Source organism: Erpetoichthys calabaricus, chromosome 2, assembly GCF_900747795.2.
Source record: "Erpetoichthys calabaricus chromosome 2, fErpCal1.3, whole genome shotgun sequence".
Lineage (NCBI taxonomy): Eukaryota > Metazoa > Chordata > Cladistia > Polypteriformes > Polypteridae > Erpetoichthys > Erpetoichthys calabaricus.
The window spans coordinates 202,703,124-202,727,950 of record NC_041395.2 but is presented as its reverse complement, the minus strand read 5'-3'; the positions used below and the strand labels follow the sequence as shown (position 1 = coordinate 202,727,950).

At 35.8% G+C, this 24,827-nt stretch overlaps 1 protein-coding gene across 1 annotated transcript in view; it reads right to left on the bottom strand.

The window, feature by feature from the left end:
* Positions 1 to 272: 272 nt before the first annotated feature.
* tprg1 (tumor protein p63 regulated 1) overlaps positions 273 to 24,827 on the bottom strand; it is a 115,513-nt gene continuing 90,958 nt past the window's right edge. Inside the window, exons 5-6 of the mRNA XM_028795024.2 lie at positions 4,797 to 4,950; positions 273 to 1,177 (exon numbers count right to left, since the gene is read on the bottom strand). Coding sequence (XP_028650857.1) covers positions 983 to 1,177; positions 4,797 to 4,950 — 349 coding nt within the window. The 3' untranslated portion in view covers positions 273 to 982. The remainder of the gene's footprint in view (positions 1,178 to 4,796; positions 4,951 to 24,827) is intronic.

Below are 24,827 nucleotides of genomic sequence, written 5' to 3'. Positions count from 1 at the left end.
TAAGTAAGGAAGGTACGGACAAATACAAATGACTCTGTTCTGAATTAGAGGACTAAATCAAGTTTCATTAAGTAATCAGTTGAATTACTTTCCATAATTGTTGAGATCATTTAATAAAATTAAATCTGTTCATTCTATGCACAAAACTAGAACTAGATTAAACTGGGTAGTTTCGTGGTAAAAAGAAAAAAGAAAGATACATACTAAATATATTATATAAATAAAAGAATGCAGCTAGCTAGAATTTTAAAACAGAAAGAAATATCCCCATGCACATATGGCTTACACAGTTTTAATATCAATATATCATATTTCACAGTAAAAACAACATTGTTTAAGTATAACACCTTAAAGACCTTCTTAGTTGCTGTTTTGTAGTAAAGTGGGCCATTTTCCAGTAAAAGCACACAAAAATGAAACTCTATCACTTGCATCATGATCCAAGTAAAAAAAAAAAATTGCTGGGAAATTCCCAGGACAAAAATGAACTAATTAAGTTTGTATTGAAAGAATGAATAGTTAATCTAAGATTAAAGGTTCTACAGCACATTCTTAGCACATGAGAAAGGGCACAGTACACATAAATGTTAACAACCCAGATATAAAACCGCATTTACACACCTGACCTGTTTGGACCCCCTCCGTGAATTCTGAAAATGAGACTTCTGACAACGTTAGGAATGCTCTTTGACATAAGTCTTGCATTCATGACATCTGCTTTGACAAAGATTTTGTATACATTTTTATTGCAGTGCATTGACTTACAGGACTAACATCAGGAAGCAACAAAATTGAGATAATCCAAGCTTATGAGTTTGCTTTTTTGTTCTTTTGTTTTGTTTTTTTGTTTTTTTTTATAAATGGAGATGCTAAGGCAAGGAAACAAATACAACTATCTCATCTCTACTAGTTTTAATACAATTAAAGTTATATACCGGCTGCGACAAAATATACAAACCAGAGTAACAGTATACAGACTAATTTAGAATCCAATATTTCCTCTGGCCAGGCAATAGCCCAGTTTATTCTGATTCATGATGTATGACACGAGACCAACATACGTGTCAATCTGGATTGCTTGATTTAACACCAGGACTCCATTTGCTTTGCCTGGCACAGGATTTTTTTCATGGGCACTCATGGCTGCTTCAGTCAGCTTTTCTTTAAACTGGTCCAACTGTAAAAAAACAAAACAAAAAAAAAAATTATAAATAACAAGAAACGTATTAAGACAGGCACCAGCTGTGTTTACAATTCCCTACTATAACATATTCTTAAACCCTCTTAATCCAAGTCATGATCATGGAGGCCGAAGCATGTTCTAGCAGCACAAAGCAGTCATGGACACAATGACAGTCCACTGCAGGGACCACTTAATTACAGTCACAAGAGCCAATTTGGAACAACCAATTGATCTAACACACACAAATGTGACACGGCACATGAAAAAGAAAACCAGAGGAAAACAAGTGTAGAAATGACAAGAATGCGCCAAACTCCACATATAAAGTGACCAGGTACAGGACTTGAACCCTGGATGCTGAATCAGCTGTTCCAGTGTATTGTCCTCGATAAATTTCCTCATACAGATAAACTGCTTCGAGGATTTTAGTACATTAGCTCTAATCGAGTAAGGCTGTACTGCTGTAATGAGCTTGCCTATCTGTTTTACTTAGGTAACATAAGGTAGACTTGAATAAGCATTTAAATGCTCTGTTCTCTTGCAAGTAAACTATGACAGTTAAATGCTCATATCACAAAACTACACAATATTAATGATCGCTGAAGACAGACAGCAATTCAGGTACTACCTGGAATAAAATCTTGTTCTCCCTTCACACCTAAGATTCCTAACAGTGTTCCCTATTACATAGTGCAATTTTACAATTAAGATTAATTATAGGTAAAGTAGTTAAGAAGTTATTATAAAGCTTTATTACCTTGGGGCAAACAGTGACGCCATGAAAAAGATATTACTTTCCATGAACTTTAAGATTATATTAACCTAAGCAAACTGCCATCAATTATTAACACTTTGCTGGACCTGGTTAACAACAGGTAAACTATTATAATAGACTCAGGGAAAAAAAAAAACAATTCATAGGACAGATATAGTAATTTAACTTTAGATTGTTAGTAAGATCATGGTAGAAAAATGAAATCCTAGATGGCCCAGTATGTAAATCAATTTCAGGGGGTGTCGCAAGTTTACTACCACTGTGATGAATTCAGGTGAATACACATTTGAAAATGTCTCTTTCAGCTGGAATTAACCTTCATTAAGTTGGGGAATGTGAACCTAAGCCTGTCTTTCCTCCAATGACAGTATGTTATGACACTTTGTTTTGAATAATTGCCAATTTTGCATTTAAGAGACTTGCCTGGCCATAGTCAGAACTGACGGGAGTACCTGCACTGCTGTGGGGTGCAAACAGGACCAACAAATCACTCCCTGCCCCAGTGAGGGCACAATGTGGAAAGATGTTGTGAATGAGATGCCAGTCCATAATTCAATACATAGATAAGATTTGCTTTGTTAGACTGGGTGTGGTTGTGCAACAAAGGACAACGGTGACTTCTGTTGCTCTCAGCAATTGAGCCTGACAAAAGCATTTAATTTTGTGTGAATACTGTACTGGATTGCCAGGTCCTTTTATGCACTCACCCTGTCCCACACTAAATTGTCCTATTGGTCTCAATTTTAATTACCCTCTACACCACCACCAATTCTGTTGAGGTAAAGTATTATTTGAATTATTACTGGCATTTAACTGCACAAATACAGTATAAGGACAGACAAAATTTGTAACAGTTCTCTTGCAGTGTCACAATGATAAAAGAAAAAAAATAAAAATAAAATTGGAACCTTTTCTTATGCCAGTACATATAACGATTCAATCACACAACCCTAGTTATGCAAAAAAACAACTTACAGTATGTTAAATGACAGGAGATGATGGCAGTACTCAGAACAGAACTGATTTCAAGGGCTATATATAGCTTGTCACTTCAACCATCCTTTTAATTTCAGACCTGCTTAATACAGTATAATAGTCATGAAGGGGCCATAAGATAGAAGGCAGAAGACAACTTCACAATGCAGGTTAGTAGATTGTGATGCACATTCATAATCACACGAAAGGACAACAACATACGACACTTATGTACTTATTGTGAAATGTGTCAAGCAGCATACAGTGTGTTATTTATTTTTCATTCAGCTACCTGTTATGTTCTTCAGTACACACAGGTGAGATCTTGGTTCAGTTTTATAAGGTTGGAAACATCAATAAACTGAAGCAGTGTTTTAAGGAGGAGAAGCCCAAAATTTCTTCAATATAATGCATTAAACCGATTCTAAGATATTGCTGCTAAAGATTCTAAAAGCTCTTGTATCAAGGGGTGTAATTACTTTTTCACAAATCACTTCTGCATATATTTTCTAATAATTAATGATGAAGTAAAAATCTGTTATTTGATACATATGGTTATATTTGTCTAAATTTAGGATGCGGTAAAGTGCAGATGACCACTATTTATCTGTTGATATACACTGCTCAAAATTAAGGGAACACTTAATCATTGCAGTACAACACCAAGTCAATTAAGCTTCAGGGATATCAATCTGTCCAATGAGGAAGCATAAGTGATTGTGAATCAACTTTACATGCTTTGGTGCAAATGAAAAGGACAACAGGTGCACTAGAGAGGCAACAGCAAGACAACCCCCAAAAAGGAAATAGTTTTGCAGATGGTGGCCACAGACAATTGCTCTCTCCTTATCCTTCCAGACTCATTTTTCTCCACGTCTGAGATTTGCTAGAGTCCTTATCACTTCTGGTAGCATGAGGATGTAACTGCAGCTGATTTAGGTTGCACTGGTAGTCCAGCTCCTCCAATACAAGCCATCACAAGGTTTGCTGTGTCACCCATCACAGTCTCAAAAGCATGGAGGAGATATGAGGAGATAGGCTGTTACACAAGGAGAGCTGGACAGGGCCGTAGATGGTCATCAACCCAGCAGCAAGACTGGTATTTGCTCCTTTGTGCGAGGAGGAACAGGAAGTGCACTGCCAGAGCCCTACAGAATGACTTCCAGCTGGCTACTGGTATGCATGTTTGTGACCAAACTGAGGGTGGCATGGAGGTCAAGATCTCCTCTAGTGGGACCTTTGATGTGATAGATGGCCAAGAAACTTAAGATTTCATACAAAGGTGTCTGTTACTGTCATGAGAGAAGAGGGTAAACTGGATCTAACCAGAAGGGAAAGAATGGCTCAGTTGTACATCTGCATACAAGGATAAGTAGATCAGAGCATGTAGTTTTGAGAAACAAACTTCTTCACTTGGCTTCTTCCTTAAATCCATGCCAAATACCAGTGTCATCTGCAACAGAGAAAAGATGGCTCTGGGATGCTGGCCATGATGATGCACTTTTCCTATCATCTATTGTCCAATCTCTGTGTACCTTTACCATTTTAACCTTTTCTTTTTATTTGCTGCTTTCAGATTTGGCTTTTTCTTTGAAGTTCTTCTTCTAAACTCTGCACCATACAATAATCTTTTCATTGTTAAAGATGACACTGGGTATTTGTGGTATGAAGCATTTATACCATCTGTGATACACATACATTTATCTATCTCTTGGTTCAGTACAGGAGCAGAGATGCATTCAAAAGATCACTTTTCCATTTTCGTTGATAAATGAAGCTATTAAGTCACTTTAATGTACCAATTTTATTTGAAACAACTTCTAACTACAACTACTACTAGGTAACAGGGCCTACAGTACTTACCTCGCACAGAGCAGCAAAGGTTTCACTGGAATCCTTTACTGGGTGAGAGATTAGAGTGCAATATGGAAGATCCAATGACATGGGATTCCAGCGGGATATAAAAGATGGCTCACGAAGGCGGTCCCAATGAATGCGTACTCCTTTCCCCTCTCTCCTGTGCAATGACCAAAAAAAAAAAAAAAAAGGTGTTAAAAGACTTACCTGATACTTGAACGTGAACTATGACAAAACGGACACCTACACTAAAGGAATTAGCTCAGCAGGTTAGTGGTTAATAAGATGAAATTACTTTTACAGAGCTCATTGCTCAGATATTCAAAAAAACTGAGTTAAACAGATAAATGTCAGGCCATAATTAAAACTATAAACCAGTGAAAGGGTACTGTGTACATAACACAACTGAAATAGAAGGTTGTGTGTCAACTGTGTAACAGAAGTATTACGAGCAATTACTCTGAATTTGTTAATTGCACATAATAGAATGCTTTCTTCCAATATTTGGCAAAAGCTGACCAATACAGAATAGTCATGATATTTTCAAATGATTCATTTAAGATTTCTTAGATGCTATGTTCATAATATTTCACCTTTCCTTTTGACAATGTTTACTGAAACTGACAATAATATTTCAACAAAGAAAACATTGCCACATGTTTTTTTTTTTCTTTTTCAATAGGTTATAGAATTCATACTCAAGTTATCTAAACATCTTCATGTATTGTAAACACATTTGTTGCAAAAAATATCTGGTACATTACATTATCTTTTCACTTAATTCCCTAATTACCAAGACGATTGAACAAAATGAAAAGAGAAGAAACATTTTGTAACCAAGGAGGTCTAGGTTAGTATATCAGATACAATATGTAATTTAGTGCTTTTGATTATGTCATAACACTTATGTGCTTGAGAAATAAATTGATATGACGCTTAATGAAAAAAGTCCTTATTTAGCTCAACATAGAAAACATTAACTGTGAATAACATGTTTTTGTCTAAGTTGCTCTTAAACCTGGACTTTTTTGGAAGCTCAACAATTGCATTTAATGCAAGTAAAATCATAATTTGGGTTTAGTTTTATATATAAAGCAGTATATCATTAATGTAAAAGAAATATTTTGCTCAAACTCCTACTTAAAACATTGTACACATTTCTGGTTGGCTGCACAGAGAGTAAGTAATTCAGCATCAATGATGCTAATGACATTATGTTGTGTAGCAACAGAAAAGAAGCAGTGGAGAGGAAGTTGGAAGATTAATAGAAAGATGTCAGATTATACGAGTTTGTGCATGTGTCTCTGTGTGTTCACCCTATGATGGACTGATGTCCTGTTCAGGAGTTGTTCCTGCCTTGTGTCCTACGCTTGCTGGCACTAGGTGCACCATGACCCTGCTTAGGATAAGCAGGTTTGGATGGATGGAGTATTGTTAAAACAACACATTTGTTCCACACCTTTCTCTTTTATGAACATTCATGTGAGAAATATTCTTAAAAGGAAACAAAAATTGTTAATTGTCTCTTTGTATCTCAGGTGTCATTATGATTATAATCCTCTTACCTTTATTTGCTTCAATACCGTTTCAGTACCAATACTGAGGTCCGAAAGCTGGTATCGATACTGAAGTCAAAATGATAGAACACTACTTCCAGCTGTGAAGTATTCTTGGGCTATCCTGCGTGCACATCACATTTAAAATCTACCCATAGATTTTTAATGATGTTTAAGTCTGGGGACTGCAAGGGCTATTCTAAAACCTTCCCCTCGTGTTTCCTGAGGTACTTAACAGTAGATTTTAAGGTGTTTTTGATTGCTGTCTTGTAAAATCTACTGCATGCCAGGGCTATGGAGCATTATGCAAAATTATAAACACATTAAAATTGTATTCAGAAAACTGGTGTGACACAAATGAGTTAGACTAAAAGGGAAAGAATGCAACTTATAGGTGCTCCTTTTACAATACAATAATTTAAATAATCTGAAATACAAAGGTTTAAATGTCTGATTAAAAGCTTAAAGGAATACACCACTCCAAAATATTTTTATACAGTATGTTAATTACCTAATGTAGTTTATAGTACTGGTCAAGAAAAAAATTTAATCTCATGTTTTCATACAGAAAGGAGAGCAAAAGGTTTATGATATAATAAAATCCAAAAGGACCAATGCTGTGCAATGGCAAATGATGCAAAAAATGTCAATTGAAAAGGAAAAAAGTAAAATTCATGTTACTTCTGTCACAAATTCACATGTTAAGTTATTCAGTTATCTGCATAAAATGAGCAAAATGCATGTTTTGTGCTAAAATACTGTTAAATCGATATATTTCTGGAATAATCAGTACACTTTATAAACGGGAAACTAGAGTCTCATGGGTGTCACTTTTGAATTTAAAGGTCCACCTCTCCCCTTCATCCCACTCGTCAAGAGTCCTATCTTCAGTTCAAAAGGTGACTCCATAAGGTTTTAATTTCCTGTTTATGATATGTCATTCTACATGCAAATATGACAATTAAAATTTTTACTCAGTCACCTCTACAAAGTACATGGTGTTTGTAATATAAAAATGTATTCTTCTTAGGTGGAGCATTCCTTTAATATGAATGTATTAAACAAATCACAGCATTGCAGCTTTTAAAGGGATTAAATCTATGAAGAAACTGAGATGAGACCAGTCAAGTATATCACAGGTAAAGAATGATGCTATAGTAGTTTCAAAAAGTATAAATTGAATAGAGCAGGTGGCATGCAACTGGCTATGTTTGTTTTCTCACAGGGAATGCATCAAATCAATGTTTATATTCATTCCTAAGGAAAGCATTACGTCAACTACAGTAAGGACCTTAAACACCTGACAATAGTAAAATACTTTCCATGTAAAAAGGTTTGAAAAACTACCACCAGAGACTGTATGTTACTTGGTCTTATGCTAGAGAAGGATGTTTTATCTTATCAGGGTGTCATTAAGAAGAGGCATCTCTATTATGTGAAATTTGGGCACAGAAACCTGATTCACAAAGTCCCCGTGCGCTCTACAAATATTCTGGCCAGGGATCAGCTGTGCAGAGATATTTCAGGATGACCCATGATCCTGGATTTCACTCAGATGGGATATAAATGTCCACTTCCTGACAGGAGAAAGTGAACTTGAAGTGCAAAGACAGAAACTTAGTGTCAAGTTTCCATAAATTTTAACAGTGATGATAAGAGATATCTGTGTAGTTATACTGTGGCTAGTATTCTTGTCTCAAAATTCAAAAATCCATGACTGAAAATCCTTGTTTGTGTACTACCTTTATGGAGTCTGTATGTTGTCAATATGTTTGTTTTTTTTAAAGGAAAATGCTCAATTTCAAGACATGATGGGTAGGGCTGTCTAATGTCAACATTCAGACATAACTTGAATATAGTTTAAAAACAATAATCAAATTTGTGTTGAAGGCAAAAAGTGAATTGCAAATGTTGAAGAATGGTAGCTTGTTTTAGTTTACACTTATTTCAGTACTGCGTTTCTAGACATGCTATGAAGTATTGCAGTACTTTACAAAACTGGTTGTACACATCAGTACCATGATCAGCCTATTTATGTTTTTTTAAAATAATTAACTTATATCATCATTAGGAAAAGGGATAGTCTTCTTCTAGATTTTTCAGTGCTAGCAATGCCTATTTTACCTGCTATACCTCAGCCAACATTCAGTTTCAAATGTAGTCCTAGTAGGCTACTGATCTGACACATATTGTCTAAACAATGAAATGCAATTTGAAAGAAAAAAATACATCACCTCTATTATACTTTTCCTGTAACTGCAAAAAGAGAAATGCGGCTTAGCCTAATACCCTTTATGATCCCTTAAATGCCTACTCATACTAGCAGCATTCAGCTGGCCTCCTGCAGTATAAAGGACCATCTGCTCACACCAGCAATGCTCAAGTTGGATTCCACTCACCTTATCAATTGGTCACTAGCTGTTTCTTGTTTGTATTTTTTTTAAAGAGTACTAGTTTTTAAGTATCCATAGAATTAATTATAGCCTACATTTATGCTTCAAAATTTTGTTCTCTATTGTTTGTTAACTTGGTATCCTGATAAACATTCCAACTCAGTTTAGATTTTTCTGTAAACTAGTTTGAATTATGAGGAGGAGGTTTTATACTGTATATATACAACCTACAAAAATGGCAGAATTGTACATCTAGGCCAGCAGCTATCCACTAAAATAGGACATATTGATACATCAGTATTTTGGGGTAAAACACTTTTTACAACAGAAAAGCTAAATACCCTAAAATCTCAAAGATGCCTTGACGGATTTGATTGAAATTTGGTGGGGTTATATAAAAAAGTAAATTAGCCGACATGTTTTTTTTATTTGTCGATGAATTTTTTTATTTTTTGATATTTATTAATATTATCCTTTCTGGGCTGCACTGAGAACTGGCTTTATGCAAATTAAGTTTGCAGCAGAAGTGATTGAAGGAACATGTGAATACTACTACTAGCCAATAAAGTGAACAGATGACTGAAGATGGGGTGGTCTGCTGGACAGGAAAGAAAGAGACATGATCATGTTTTAAAATGTAAAGAAACAGTTTGTTGAAGCCCAAGGAAGGTGCAAAGCTCTTTGGTTAACAAGCACTGTTTTATGCTATTGACTACTGGCTCTCATCTTGGTTATCTATTCCACTCCCAATGACCTTCAGACCTTGGCTGCAGTGGTGAAAACCAAACCCCCTCCATCTTCCCACTCTTCAGTCATGGTGCTGCACACTCCAAGGGAGAAACACAGGCCTTAGAGGGTGGTGCTTGAATTTCTAATGGAGAAATACTCTTTGCTCTTCACATTAATACATTCCTAGCACATAGAGTATTGACACTTACCGTTGATACTCGCGTATAAGTCGAAAAATTTATGCCTTAAAATTCATTCAAAAAAACAGGGTCGGCTTATCCGCGGGGCAACACAATTGTCCATAGAATTTGGGTAATGACATTGTACACTCAACGCTTTACGGTGTTAAGTCACCGGTCATCTGCCGTTTCCCATGGTCTTTGAAATAATTATAAGCCAGCAATACTATTGCTAATTAGCTAGTTTTTTTCTAATTTCATTAAATAATTCTTTAAACTGTGAAATACTTGAATTTGAGCATTAGCTTTTGCGTGTTTTGGATAACAAACATACCCTTAGCTGCCATGTGCAACCAGATTTGGAATCAAAAGAACCAAGGCAACGCACGCTATCAATGCGATGCAAGCGCAGTCCGCGATTCAAAAAATTTCTCTGCCTACCTGTTTGTCTCGTCTGACAGTAGCTGAAAAGCAGCATCAGGAAAGAGCAGCCTGAAGTAGTCCAGCAGTGGGTGATCTGTCGTGTCCAACAGCAAGTCATGCTGTCTTGTGAAGCCCGGTAGCCAGTTTGGCTCCCACGGATCAATGTCTGGGTATTCCTCCCACGCGAACCTTGCCGTAGGTGCATTGGCTGCGCGAATGCGTTCAGCTGGCAGCCGATCAGCTGGCGCGGCATCGGCTGGTGTCTGATCAGCTGATGCCGGCTTCTCACTCTCTTGCTCGATTCCTGATCACTGTCAATAAAATCCAATTCTGAAAAATCAGAGTCTGACTCAGCGATAATGTGCAAAACATTGTCTGCCGAGTGTTTTCTTTTCTGCACTCGCTTCGCTCCCTTGTGACATATCGACCCCATCTTGCCTTTGTTTACATTTGTTTACATTTCGCAACTCACACCACACACACGCAAGGATTAGTTGCCGAGTCAACGAGTCTAGCATTTCTCCAAGCACAGAGGGAATGCCTGTGACGTGACAGTGAGTTTTGTCGCCATTAACAGCTGATTGTTGCCCTCTATCTCTGATAGCTGTCAAGTTTTACCCTCGAGTTATACACGGGTTATAACAAATTTCGTAATTTTCGGCTTAAAAATACACTCGACTTATCTGCAAGATTGACTAATATGCGAGTATCTACGGTATGTATATACAGATTAAGTGGAGCAAGGTTACTATTGTAACATAAAACAAAAACAAAGACTATAGCTATTAATGAAAAAATATTTTTGTAAACTGAAATACAAGTTAACAAAACCAAGATATAGAGAAAAGCCAAGCAAAATGACACCTTTTATTGGCTAACTAAAAAGATTACAATATGCAAGCTTTCGAGGCAACTCAGGGCCCTTCTTCAGGCAAGATAACACCCTAGTACTACAAAACCAAGATGAAAAGCCAAAACTTTACTAACACAAAAGAATTTATTTTAGCATAGAATTCTGGTACTGGTGTGAAATACAGTATATTGACTTTTTTCTGACTGGACAGCATCAGCGATTCACATGGCCAGAAGAAAATGACATCATCAACCATACTTTGGATGAATGGAAAATACCAGAAAACAAGGTTATGATAATAGTGACAGACAATGGAGCAAAAAAGAGTAAAAGCTGTAAATATTTTGTGGAAAGCACGGAAACTGAAATATTGAGAATTAAGATATATGTGTTACACTGATTCTTTTACTATATTCTTCATTGATGTCGTGAGAGATTTGTACGTTTTTAATGTAAAATAAAATTTACATAAGTGCTTGTTTACATATACTAAGAATAAATGTTAAGTTGTGTGGATACTGGGAATGGAACACTGGTAAAAAACAGCTAAAAATTCTAATGTATAATGTAGACATGTACGTAATACTGAAGTAATTTAAAAGATGTCAGGTATATCTGAATATCTAACACTGTTGCAAATAAAATGTGCACATACCTGAAGCAATATTTTACATTAGAAAACTGAAAATGTGGACCCTAGGTGTATTTGCAAAATTGATACTTATTTTTCTAAAACTAATAAGGAATTTATTGGTTTATTTACTGTTAGCATCACAACAAGATGAGGAAACACAGACTGCAGCAGTTTCAGCTAATAAAATAATTGGGTTAAAGCCAGAAAACCAGTCTTGTCAATCTGAAAGTGCTCCACTTCAAATGCAGAAATATCTGGAAGGTAGGCAGGTGTTTCACACCTGTTCAGTTCACAAGCCAGAGTGGTTGATCTCGTGTGTGTCCCTGCCTCACAAGCATTTGTTGAACACATATTCTCAGCTTGTGGACCGAGTTGTCATCTGGATTGCAAAATAGAATGGCCACTTCACTGGAGCACAGGCCAGGCTTCTTGAAAATTAACAGATGGATGTATAGTTGAGTCACACTAGCAGTCAGGCTCTGTTTTGTATAAGTGGTATTGTACAATGGAGAAAGAAGGATTTTTCTGGTATGATTTATACCATTTAAATTTGTATTGCTAATTTTCATACAAAAGTACCATTTCTTCCACACAAATGATCATAAAATATAAGCATCTTAATATAAAATTGCTATTATTCACTTTCTGGTTTTATTTTTGTTTGGCTGTAACAGGACATACCTCTAAGTATCTACTGTCATTAAACAAATATATCCAAGTCTAGTAAGTCTACAGCTCTTTTATTGTGATACAAAATTAATCTTCATACCATAATTACTAAACCTAAAACTTTGATAGACAGATAGAAAAATGTATTTGTAAAATAAAAACTAAAACTAAAAATATGGTATGAAGGCTAACTAAAATTAAAGTAAAACTAAAAGTAAGAAGACATTTCTGGTGGTGGTGCCAGGGCATTTGAGCAGGTTGCAGAGACACTTGTGCCATGTTCCAGGATGAGACCAGTGGAGTGGGGTTGCAGAGGCATTTGAGGCATGCAACACCAGAGGAGGTTAAAGAGACATTTGCAGCATGCTTCGATGTCAAAACATTGAAGCTTCTAAGTGGCAACCTTCCTCCCCGTATTGGAAGGTAACATCTTGATGTAAATGGTTCTCTGCCCATTAGAGTTTTTCCGTTGTTTTGATTCATAATACAAGGGCCATTGGCTCAAACTCCAATAAATCTTTACTCTGTTTTCATTTCCTTTGCCACAACTATGACGGTCCATTACAATATATACTCCAATTTCACATTTTTCCTACTGATTACCCATTTCAATTCAAACAAATACATTTTCCTGTAAAATTCTGTTTTTCAATGAGCAACAACAGAAGCCAATTCACTAGGAAAAGCAGGAACTGATCTATGGCATGAATGTTCTACACATAGACAATTGTATGTAGTACGTTCAAGAATAAGCACTTCTAGTGACCTAATAATATTATCACTAATTATTTGCCTGATGCCTTTACCCAAGGAGACTTACAACATTTGAGATACATTTGGTTATATTTCTTTTGTTTTTCCAATTGAAGCACCAGTAGGTGAAGTGACTTGCTAATGGTCACACAGTGTCAGTACTGGGATCTGAATCCACAATCTCAGGGTCTGAAGTCCTAAGTTCAAAGCCATACCCTCTGCACCACACTGCTTGAAAATAATATTAGCCCTTGGTCAAAAAATGCATATATTGTATAAGTACTTAATTAATTGGTAAGAACTTCTAAACACTTGATTAATACAATTAACTGAGTAATAGAGATGATTTACATAAAAAAAAGTCAAAACATAATACAAATTCATGGGATAAGTGTATCACACTGTATGGTTAGGGGAGGGGGGTAAAGACTTTCACAGTTATTATTAAAAGCATATTAAAAAATGTATGTTTGTTGTTTTTGCAATGATCCAGTTTATTGGTACCCACTGCTTGAGAAATCCATGAATTAACAATACAATTGTTCACATTGCTCATAAAGTTTATAGTCTATTCTACCTGAAAAGACACTTGGATTTACAACACAATGCTGTCAAGATATTCTAGCATTCTCTAACAAGTTACACGAGTTAAAACTGCACAAAAATGTTTCAAGCTAAATAAACGTTCCAGTTTAGTTTCAACAATGTAATATAGAGTGCAAACTCATGCTGCAACATTACTGTGCAGTCTGTAAAAAGCAACAAAAAGACTAAAGTGCCTTCATAAAGTAAATCATTAGCAAGAAGAAATGAAGGACATTAATATCAGTGACTACTGTGCCTTGGGTTAATTAAATTAAATCATCTGCTTTTTTCTTGTGTTCTGACTGCACTGATTTATGATTAACAATTTAAACTTTTTCTATCATTGATGAGTTCTCTAATTTCATGTTTTTTTGGAAGTATAATGTATTCTGTGAACAAAAACAAACACCATTCATTTTGTTAACAAGCCACAAGAGAGTTTCAAAGACTATTTTCTCTCAACAGGCTACAATAAGTTGTTCACTTTCTATGTGAAGCCTGAACATTGTAACATAGTGGCCAAGAATCTCTAGTACAGTACAGTGTGAACAAAGTGAGCAATAAATTAACTTGTGGGCCATAAACTCACAAATTTGTTCTGTCTCTCTTTGTTTAGTTTCAGATAAAACGGATATAAGTACAATTTTCAGTATGACCTACGGCCCATTCTTTCATTATTCTGTATAAATGCTGAGGCACTTAAACATTAAAAGAAAAATAATGGAACTACAGCAAACATTGATGGGATTCTGTACAGCACGTTTGGTATGAAACATCCAATAACGTGCTCCAGCGACAAGCCTAAAATGCTCTAGCAGGTTACCATTAGAAAAACAAATGTGACAATCAGGATGCTTGTTTTGCTTTATGCAATTTCATTGTACATTAGTTCATTACACTTAGGCAGTGTCCGAAAAGAACACTGCCATTCACCTCAAGGATCACCAACATTATGCAGAAGGCTATTGACAGAATGCTGTGTAGAAAGATGAGACAAAAGTTAATTTTCTACCATGAATGAAGTACTAGGGTGTTGTACCGTGTTAGCCATTATGAATTTAGAGAAAAGCCAAGCAAAATGACACCTTTTATTGGCTAACTAAAAAGATTACAATATGCAAGCTTTCGAGGCAACTCAGGCCCCTTCTTCAGGCAAGATGTAAGGCTAACCTAAAAAGATTACAATATGCAAGCTTTCGAGGCAACTCAGGCCCCTTCTTCAGGCAAGATGAAAGTTTACATCTTGCCTGAAGAAGGGGCCTGAGTTGCCTCGAAAGCTTGCATATTGTAATCTTTTTAGTTAGCCAATAAAAGGTGTCATTTTGCTTGGCTTTTCCCTAATACCATGAATGAGAAATGTTGCTGAATTCCAGTAAAAGAAAATGGTTCCAACCATGAAACATGATGGTCAAAGTATAATATTTGAGGACATCAGCAACGTACAGTCATTAAGATGACAGTATCCTCCTCACTTATTAGCTGAAACTGAAGAGAATATTTGTCATGCAGCAACTTAACAATTCTAATAATACAAATAAACTATAATTGAATGACTGAGGGTGAGGAACATTTGGGTTGTGGAGTAAGTCAAATTCCTGACCTTATGGCTATGAAATGCTGTAATACAGACAGAAGCAAGCAATCAAACTAAAATATTAAAGTTTTAAGGCAGTTCTACGTAGTGGCATTGGCTAAATTACTTTTAGCTCCTAGAAAATATGTGAGACTGGTCCATGGTCTTTGGAAACATTTGGAATGATGGACATAGACTATGTCCCAAATACAAATGAAAAGTAATTTCAGTGTAGTTGTTTATTTATATTGTGTTTTCTATGATTGTGAATTATAGAAAGATAAAATTACATTTTATTTAAATTCATTAATAGATGATTATAAAGAATGTGCATATCATTCTCAGCAGCATTACTTGAAAAAAAGATATTGCTTTAAAAGAAAAAAAATATATAGTTAATGCATAACAAAGAAAAAAAATGCCATTTTAGAAGTAGATGCTCTGCACTTTAGTTTTAGAAATAAACAAATAATCCAATGACTTTGTTCATACTACATTTGCACAAAAATTGCAAAAACAGCATGAATATTATAGCTACAGTATGAAGGTTTATGGTCATCATCCTAGTATCAATAGGTTTATAAACTGACCAGCCCAAAACTCTGACAGCTGGTGAAAGCTCGCCTCATGAAGAGCTTTAAACATATTTGTTGTGAGGAGTGATCATTTAAGCAAGAGCTCAGATGCTGTGAGTGTCTTTGCATTCTGTTTTAGGTATGGACATTCTCCAGCAGAAACATCCACTGTGAGTTACCCACTCAAGCATGTATCAGTTACGTACAAATGGAAAGGCTGTTAAAAGAATGAAATTGATACTAAGGCCTGCATGCCATAAAACATCAATATTTCACATTGCAAGCAACACTTGAATTGTCTAATCCCCTACATTACAATCAATGCTCCTCATCATAACTAGCATCACGAAGACAATGTGCTAGGCTATACTAAATATTTACGACTGAGAATAAACAAGTGGTAAACATTTACTGAATTGCTACTATGCACCCTCTTTCGTCAGCCTACACAGAGGGATGTGAATTCTGCCTTGGAAAGAGAAAGGCAGAAAATGTCGTATTAATACATAGCACACATCAACACACACAATTTAACTAGCATGTACACTTTAAGGAGAGGCTGGACAGACAGACAGACAACAAAATACATACAAGGCTAAATTACAATATGGTTAGCATTTGACCAATCAACTTTCCTTTAATAATTTAAAAACAAAAGTATGAATAATTAGAGTGAAAAGTGTGAAAATTAATTTCCTAATTTGATTGTGGATAAGAAATAAAAAAATGAAAAACACATGCACATATGACACTGAGATCTCAAAGTAGTCCAATAAGAAAAGAAAGCTGAAAATTTTATTTTTAAAATACATTATCAAAATGATTCTCATGGCAACAGCAATCTGGTCACAAAACTAAGTGAATATTCTAGAAATAAAATTTGGACCCTCTATAGAAAGACCAGCTTTTTACTGTGTTATTAATTTTTTAATGCTCTCTACACAATTTCTTTCAATTCTCAGTCTGTGAGTGACTTTAGCAAAAGATGGTGCATCACCAAGCACTATGTTTAATGGAAGAGGTTACACCCCATAGAATCAAGAAAATTCAGTGATGGGACAGTTTCTTCATAGCTTTGTGATGCCACATTTTTAAAAATTACATACTGCTATAAAATTAACTCTTTATTTAGAAACATGTAAATATTCAAGTAGAAGTAAAATGTGGGTAGCCATTATGTAGATATTTTAGTATTTTTCCCCTAAAACAATAAACTGGGAAAAAGTATTGCATATCAAATTCATTAAATAATCATCTAAGGTATGTTTTGGATTAATTCTAAAATGAAACATGCACTACTCATCCTAACCCATATCAGGCACATTTGCAACTGATACAACAAAAGCAATCCTGAACTTCCCAGGTAACAGTTGGCTTTCAAGCTTCATGACGTTTAGGTAGATTTGCATTTGTGCTGTGCAAACAGAACCTCACGCAGGCTGTGTCTTGCTCGCTGGGCTACATCATGTGGGCCTTTTCCAAAAAAATGAAAGATGACAACAACACTGGCAGTCTTAAATGCAAATTGACTTTACATGGCATAACATTAAGCAGGAAGACAAAATTAGACAGGAAACTGCATTTCAACACGTTCTTACGTTGCTGCCTTTGCAGTAGTGAATTTGAGAAAGTAAAATAAATAAAATCAATAAATCACTTCAAAGGAAAACTAATTCTCAAAACATCACCCCTGAAAGAAATTCTATGAGCAACATTACATACCGAAAAACATCTAGTGACTTTGGTTTTACCAAAAAGGAGAAAGTTTTTATTGCTGTTCTAACGAGCTAGCTCTGAAATTTAGACAGTAAAGAAAAAAAGCATTATTTTAATTGTTGTTAATGTTGAAGGTTAAACTATTTGAAATAATCTTTTTAGTGAATACAGTCCTTTTTGTGGTATTAGTAACGATATAAGTGAAAATGCAAAACTTCAAAAATGTCTTGAAAAGATTATTTTCTTCACTTTAAATTTAGTCTTAAAAATTCATACTTTGGTTCTCAACAGATTTCAAGGTCTGTGGTTTGACATGCAAAATCATTATAACTGGATGCAAATACATTGTGCACTCTTTATTGTATCATTAGAGCATTTAAATATGTTATTATTCTGTTTTTTGAGGTAAAACTCACACAAGCAAATATTTTTAAATAAAATTTAAAAAAAAAAACTAAATTAGAAAGAGTAAAAAATACTAAAATGCTTTAATCTATTTCCTACAAAATACAAAATTGAAGCATTTTTCTACTTCTTGTAATGGAAATGAAAACAAATGGAAAAGGATGATAAGACATGGGTCTCATTAACCTGCAGTGTCTGCTTTCAACCACATAAAAGTGCAACAGATAACAAGAAAAAAACCTTCCAAGTCATATTAAAATATACAGCTCATATACAATAAATATGTTGTGTTTGAGAGATGAAGTCAGTCCTAATTTTCTATGAAGAGAGCCTTTAGGTATGATAATGATATGTATCATAGATTGTTAAATTAGTGGCAAGGCATTATTCTCATTGGGGTTATTTATCATTGAGAGAGTAATTAAAATGTCTACCTCTACAAGTGAATGCCAGCACTTATATATCCAAAATGCAGCAATTTATGAAACAAACATACAGAACAACAATAGATAGAACATTACGCACAGAGGTTATTGCTTTAATGACGACTTTTTTTTTTTTAATCTCTCTTTTTTTTTTTTTTTTTTTTTTTTTTTTTTACAAACTGTGGTTCTGAAGAGATTATAGCCAAGAATAACAAAAACAAAGGCACAATAACATTTCACATTTGTTTTGCCAAAAAGCACTATGATGCAAGCTGTTAAATCTAGAAAAAAAAAACAATGGCTGTGAACCTTTCAGACTAACCAGTTCTCTTGATCCAAAATATATGCACTATGGTGTTCCACTAAACTGACTGGTTCATGATTAGCACCGACACACACTTGTGGAATTCAAACACAAACATGGGTGGGGTGGTGGACTGATGCATGACTTGTCATCCTGAATCACTTTTTTTTAAAGTACAACAAATCAAAGGCTAGGTCCAAGTTTTGGTGCATTTACTGTTGATTTATTTGATGTGTGGGGTGACACTGTGATATCAGCAATGCTGTCTCACATCTCTAAGGACTTAAGAGTCTAATTCAATCCCTGCTAAAACACAATTTTTGAATGGTTTTGCATGATAATTCTGCATATTATGTTTAACAGATGCTTGAAATTTGTTCCAGTGTGTTGAAAGACAGTATGGAGGAGTAGGTGACTAATGGTGCCAGAATAGGCAGGGCCATCTTAACATATGGGCACGCTGGGCAGTTGCCTGGGGGCTCCACGAGCATAGGGGCCCAATGCTAATCTATGTATGTTGTGACTTGCTGAGTGGTTGTGTAGGTAGGGGCCCCAGTGCAATGCTATACCCGGGGGACTATAATGCTGTTAAAACGCCCCTGAGGATAGAGTCCAGTGCCAGTAACCATAAATTGCGATAATGTTTGTGCTATAATGTAAGAATACTATTTTAAAACTTAAAAAATTATCTCACATTTAATACAGTTTGTGGCAATCTGCAAAACCTTTGAAAACAGGCAAACTTGAGGGGTTAATCACTAGAACCCATTAATAAATCTGCCAGCATCACTTCAGACAGAGTAGTGTCTTTATTGGTTCCAAAAACTGCACAATACTTCAATATTGTTATTACACTTAGTGGCCTCCCCTATTTTTATTAAGGAGCAGACATTAATAAAGGATTTTTTTTCCCTATTAATCAAAATTTTCAACCACGTTAAGATCACAACAAATATTTAACAAGAACATACAGACTTCTCTCACATGTTTCCAAGACATCAATCAAAACTTAGCATTTTCAGGATACTATTTAACACAGTCTGTACACTACTTGGTAACCTGTATCTACAGACCACAGTGTTAAGAAATGTTCATGCAAAATGTACGTATAACCAGCTTCACGTCTTTAACCTGTGCTTTCTTAAAATGTAAAAAAGTCATGCCTTTAATATTGCTTTATAGCTCATACCTTACTGTCCCCCACCAAAATATTTTTCCACTGCTACAGTATAACTTGTTAAAGAATGAAGACCAAACCTGCACTACTATTCCAGAAATGGCTTCACAAATGTGCTATACAGTCTAAGCATAACCACTTGACTTGTACTTCACACTGAGCACTACATAACCAAAAATCCTATTAGCTTTCTTAATCAGCTCTGTACACCGATTGGATGCTGTTTTTGCTAACTAAATACAGTATTTCAGCTAAGAAAATGAAATCATCAGAAGCTTATATATAAAAAATATCTCCAACTGTGAAGTTTTACCCACATTTACCATGTAAAAATCGCTTTGCAAATGCCTACCGTAACTGACCTATGCCGTACACAATTATTATTGAAAATTGCTAGTACTGTGGAGACAAAGCTTGCCCTGAAAGAATACTTGATAAACACTGCTATAAATAAATTTACAGTTATATATACTTTGGAACTTTTTCCATTTACCTTTCCTTAGAGACTCATGCACTCAATGACAGAAATTGCTTGGTTTGTATTAAGTTTAGAGATTCAGTGGCTCATTCATGATTGCCTCTTTTCACAACTAAAACTGTTACAGCTGGGTTAGATCATAGGGTGTGTACAGTGCTACAGACAGTCTGGTCTAGAGGTTAAAAGGACTGACAGGAAAACACAAGGTTGAAGGGTTTTATCCTATGACTGATTCTAAGTGTGATCACAAGTGAGTCACCCAGCCTACATGTGCTGCCACTATTTGTTTACCTATGCCACTCTTCTTTTTTTATACAACGTTTTACTATTTCACACAAGGTTCAGGTGATGTTGTAAGTAGCAATTTCAGGAGTGACATTTTTGGTCTCAGAAGATGTAAATATGAGCTTTTTACAGCCTCCTGGAAGCCACTGCAATAATGTTAATGCTACTGACAGCTATCACAATTCCCCATTAGACCTTTGTTGAGAGCGTGACCTATGACTCTGCACTTACGCCTCTGGGACACAATATAGCACCTGGCGATTTAAAAAGTATACCTTTAGGTAAGACATATTTTCTTGCAATCTATCACTCCACAGATTTTTTTCAATATATTATTTTAGTCATGAAGCAGTTTCCCTATTCTAATATAAAACTACTAGTGATAAATAGTATACTTTTATACCAAATATTTATTCATCAAAAAGAAGAAACAGTAAAGGCATTAATAAGGAAAGGTGACACAACAACTATTGGGATTAATAAAAAATATTCTGTTTCAGCTGCAGGGACCCAGCACAGAGGGAGTGGAGTCTATATGGATTTTTGTTTAAATGTGGAGTATTGTATCAAAAACCACAAAATTCCAGGAGTAAGCGATCACTGCTAGAAAACCAGCCCTGACAGGCTAGTGTCATTATTAAAGCAGCTCGTTTCTACTTAACGCCTAATCTTATTGATGCGAACATTATTTAGACTTTCACTGTTCACATAGAGGCTGTGCCAGAGAGAAGACGACAGAAAAAGAAAAAATATTAATTATTCAGACAAATCTGCCATTATTCTTTATGGTCAGAAGGAAGAATAAAGTTAAATCCCAATGCACAGTAAAAAAAAAAAAAAAAAAAATTGAGTTATATTTAAGAAAAGCATAAAGACACTCAAAGTGATTGCTCTCTCTATCCTTTCTGCACAGATGAAATCAATGTTAACGTAAATGTAAAAGTGAATTAAAATGATGGTATTCTCAAGTCTTAATTATCCAGATTAATCATAATTAATGAGAAACATACCAAAAGGCTGTGTATTTTGAGGCTACACAAACAAATCTTTTGCTTATTTTGCTCTCACAGATTCCCATGGATTATCCCTTCCTAACAGATGCAATATCATGAAGAGATGTAGGCTACAGCCATTTAAAGTTTCTTTTACATTACTGTCAAAGTGTGTTGGATCACACACCTCCACAAATAATGGTGACATAAACAGAGGACATTATCAAAAGCATAATGCAAAAAACTAAACAAAGACATTATTGCCTCACACTGCCAGACTAAACAATTCTTATGCACTTGTCTCACAGCAAGGGATCACATATTTGTCTACATCAATCTGACCACAGCAAGTACTATTTTTTTTCCCGATCACAAGAAGTTATTTCTGGTTTATAAATCAAGTCACAATATTTCCCTCCTGCAAATGGTCATTCCTGTCATCCCCACACTACTCTAAACACTTCCCTATCATTTACTGCTGTGGCATGAAAGGGGAAAGGCTAAGACTTCCCAAATGGAAGAAATAGAGTACACTACTACTAAAAATACTCACCTAAATAGTTTGTTATGTGCACTGAAAGAACACATTTTATTTGTACAAAAGCATGCACATTCAGCTTTGGCAGGAACTGCTGACACGTTTTCATAATGAAAATTTTACACACGCTACAATAACTTTACAGGAACTATTACTAAAATGCAAAACACATTATATGCCAGTAAAAAATGAGCACTTGCACAAACACAAGTACACACATGACTTGAAAATGTAGCCAGGCAACAGACATACAGAGGCACGGCCCACTCATCCATTAAATACATTGAAGCCATTAGAAAATTACATTTCTGAGAAAAAATGTTCACCTTTCCCCAGCACAATAATGGACACACACTAACAAATACAGCTTTTGGTTGATTCTTCAGGGCTCAAATAAAAATACTAAAAATGGCATCAGTAAGTAAACACAGTAGATATGCATCAGGCTTGGTCTCAGCTGCCATGGACTCTGGCGTGTGGCCCACATTGTCTGCAAGCCAATAAACAAATATCTTGATTACCCAATACTATGCTGTAACAATGCTCCCCACCCTTTTTAAGTCTTCATTGCCCTCAACCTTCTCCAACTACCTACAACACTTGCCCTCGAGGTAATGACCTCACAAAAGTATGGAGCAATCAGCTCTATTAAAAAGGCAGCTGGCAGGTGTGTCCTCGATTATTTTCTGGGATAAACCAGCACCCTTTCCTCAGGGAATGAATGGTTTTCTATCAAAATTATACACATCCACAATGAAAACTAAAGGTGACTTGATATTATCTTCTTCTACCCTTTTACTTAGATGATTCTATTAACACAAAAAAAAAAAAAAAAAAAACAGATTACCTCTTTTTGTATATCCCCGACTATAATATTTTGAAAACCATTTTACCTTACAGCTTATTTAATTACCAGTGAACTATAGTATTACTAGTAAGCCCGCGATTCGCCAGCAAATCGGATATTCAAGAATGGCAATCAGTTTCTGTTCCGTCCGATATCTGGATGGATGACATTTCATGGAGGGTGGGTGCGTCTGGGGAAATGTCATTTAATTACAGACGCATATCTCTAGTAAAGCGGTCTCGTTTTGTGGAGACGTGATTCCGTTGCCTTTGCTGACACCGACTGCTGGCAGAGTGGAGCACAGCAAGTTCTGCCCTGCGCCCTGCGTCCATATCCGGTTTACATCGTGTAGTTTGGACGTCTGGGGATTCCGTACTGTAATACTGTAATGCGATTCACATATGCGCTGAATCCTCTCGTTTTTGTTTTCTCTGTGGCGGGCTCGTTGCAGTGCGAGTGCGCCTCGATGCGGCCAGTGCTCTGCGTCCATTTCCGGTTTACAACCTTTTTTGTTTTCTCTGTGGCGGGCTCGTAGCAGTGCAGCAGTGCGCGTGTGCCTCAATGCGCTGCAGTGCGGCAGTGCGCGTAGGCCTCGATGCGCCCAGCGCCCTGCGTCCATATCCGGTTTACAACCTTCGGTTAGTAAGATGGATATGATGAGGATTATTTGCCTTCACATACTGCAAGGTTTTAAAAATTGTGCACACTTTAATGACAATATGACATGATAATGTATGAGAATCAAGTGTCTTCTTAAAAAATCCAAAAGGGTAAACATGTTGCATTCCACATGCTTTTCTCCAGCTCAGTTTCCAGGGTTAGTCAGAAAAGGGTCTATAGCTGCCAGCAAATCTGCTAAATGACTAAACTCCAGTATATGTAATTGCACCTTTCCCCATTCACACTTAAAATGTCTTGTTAGAGTAAACAGGGTCATAGTGGTTGACAAGACTTTAGTACCTGTCTTGGTATCTCTGATCCACACTTAGTAAATACACATATGTAATAGAATCATAGAAGAAGCTGTTGTGAATGCTTCCACTTAAAATGTATGGATTGTTCTCTTGGTGGATTTTTCTTATGGCGGGTATGTTTTAACTACTTACAGAAGATGCCCCCAGGTTAAACATAAAATGGTGATGTCAAAGTTGGCTCTGCAGCCCCAGCCAGGAAAACACTCCTCCTTTTCAGGTAAAACACCAACATTGTTAGTGTCTTTCATAGCTTGACTTTTTACACACACAGCTGTCACATCAAGCAGGACAAAATGTATTCTGTTGCTTCTTGACTTTGTTTGTGAGGAGTAAAAGTCACACTTTGCTTCTCTGTGTTCCATTTTGACTGGTCTCATCTTAGATTTGAAAATAATTTCTTAAAGCTACTACTTCTCTACCAATCTCTGTGTCTTCTCTGTTAATCGTACTTACCTGCTGTTCTAAATCAAAATCTTCCTTGCATGTCTAAACCACTAGTCTACATTATGCTTGAAGAACACCTTTATTATGATTTAGTCCAACCCTCAATATTCAAACTTTTAAGTCAATACAGTTGAGTCACAGGAGGTCAGTGCCTGACCTGGCAGCATTAAGCACAAGGCAAGAACCAACACTAGATGGGGTTCCAGACATTCACAGGGCACAGTTGCGCACTCATCCACATTCTCTTTGTCTCTCATATGCTTGGTTATTTTTAAACTAAAATGACATTTTTAACACTTTCAATTTCTTTAGATGGGTCATCTGCAATTAAGATGCAACCTCTGTTAAATTGCCTATAAGAGGCACTCCACATTTACCGACTAGATAAAACTGGGCAATGCTGGACAGCACTGAAATGCATCTAAAAGAAAAATGAATCAGTGTTGCTGAAGTAACATATCCGCTTGCATAAAGTACGATAAGACAAAAGCATAAAAGGACTGAGTGCAACAGGCATTGTTTACAAACAT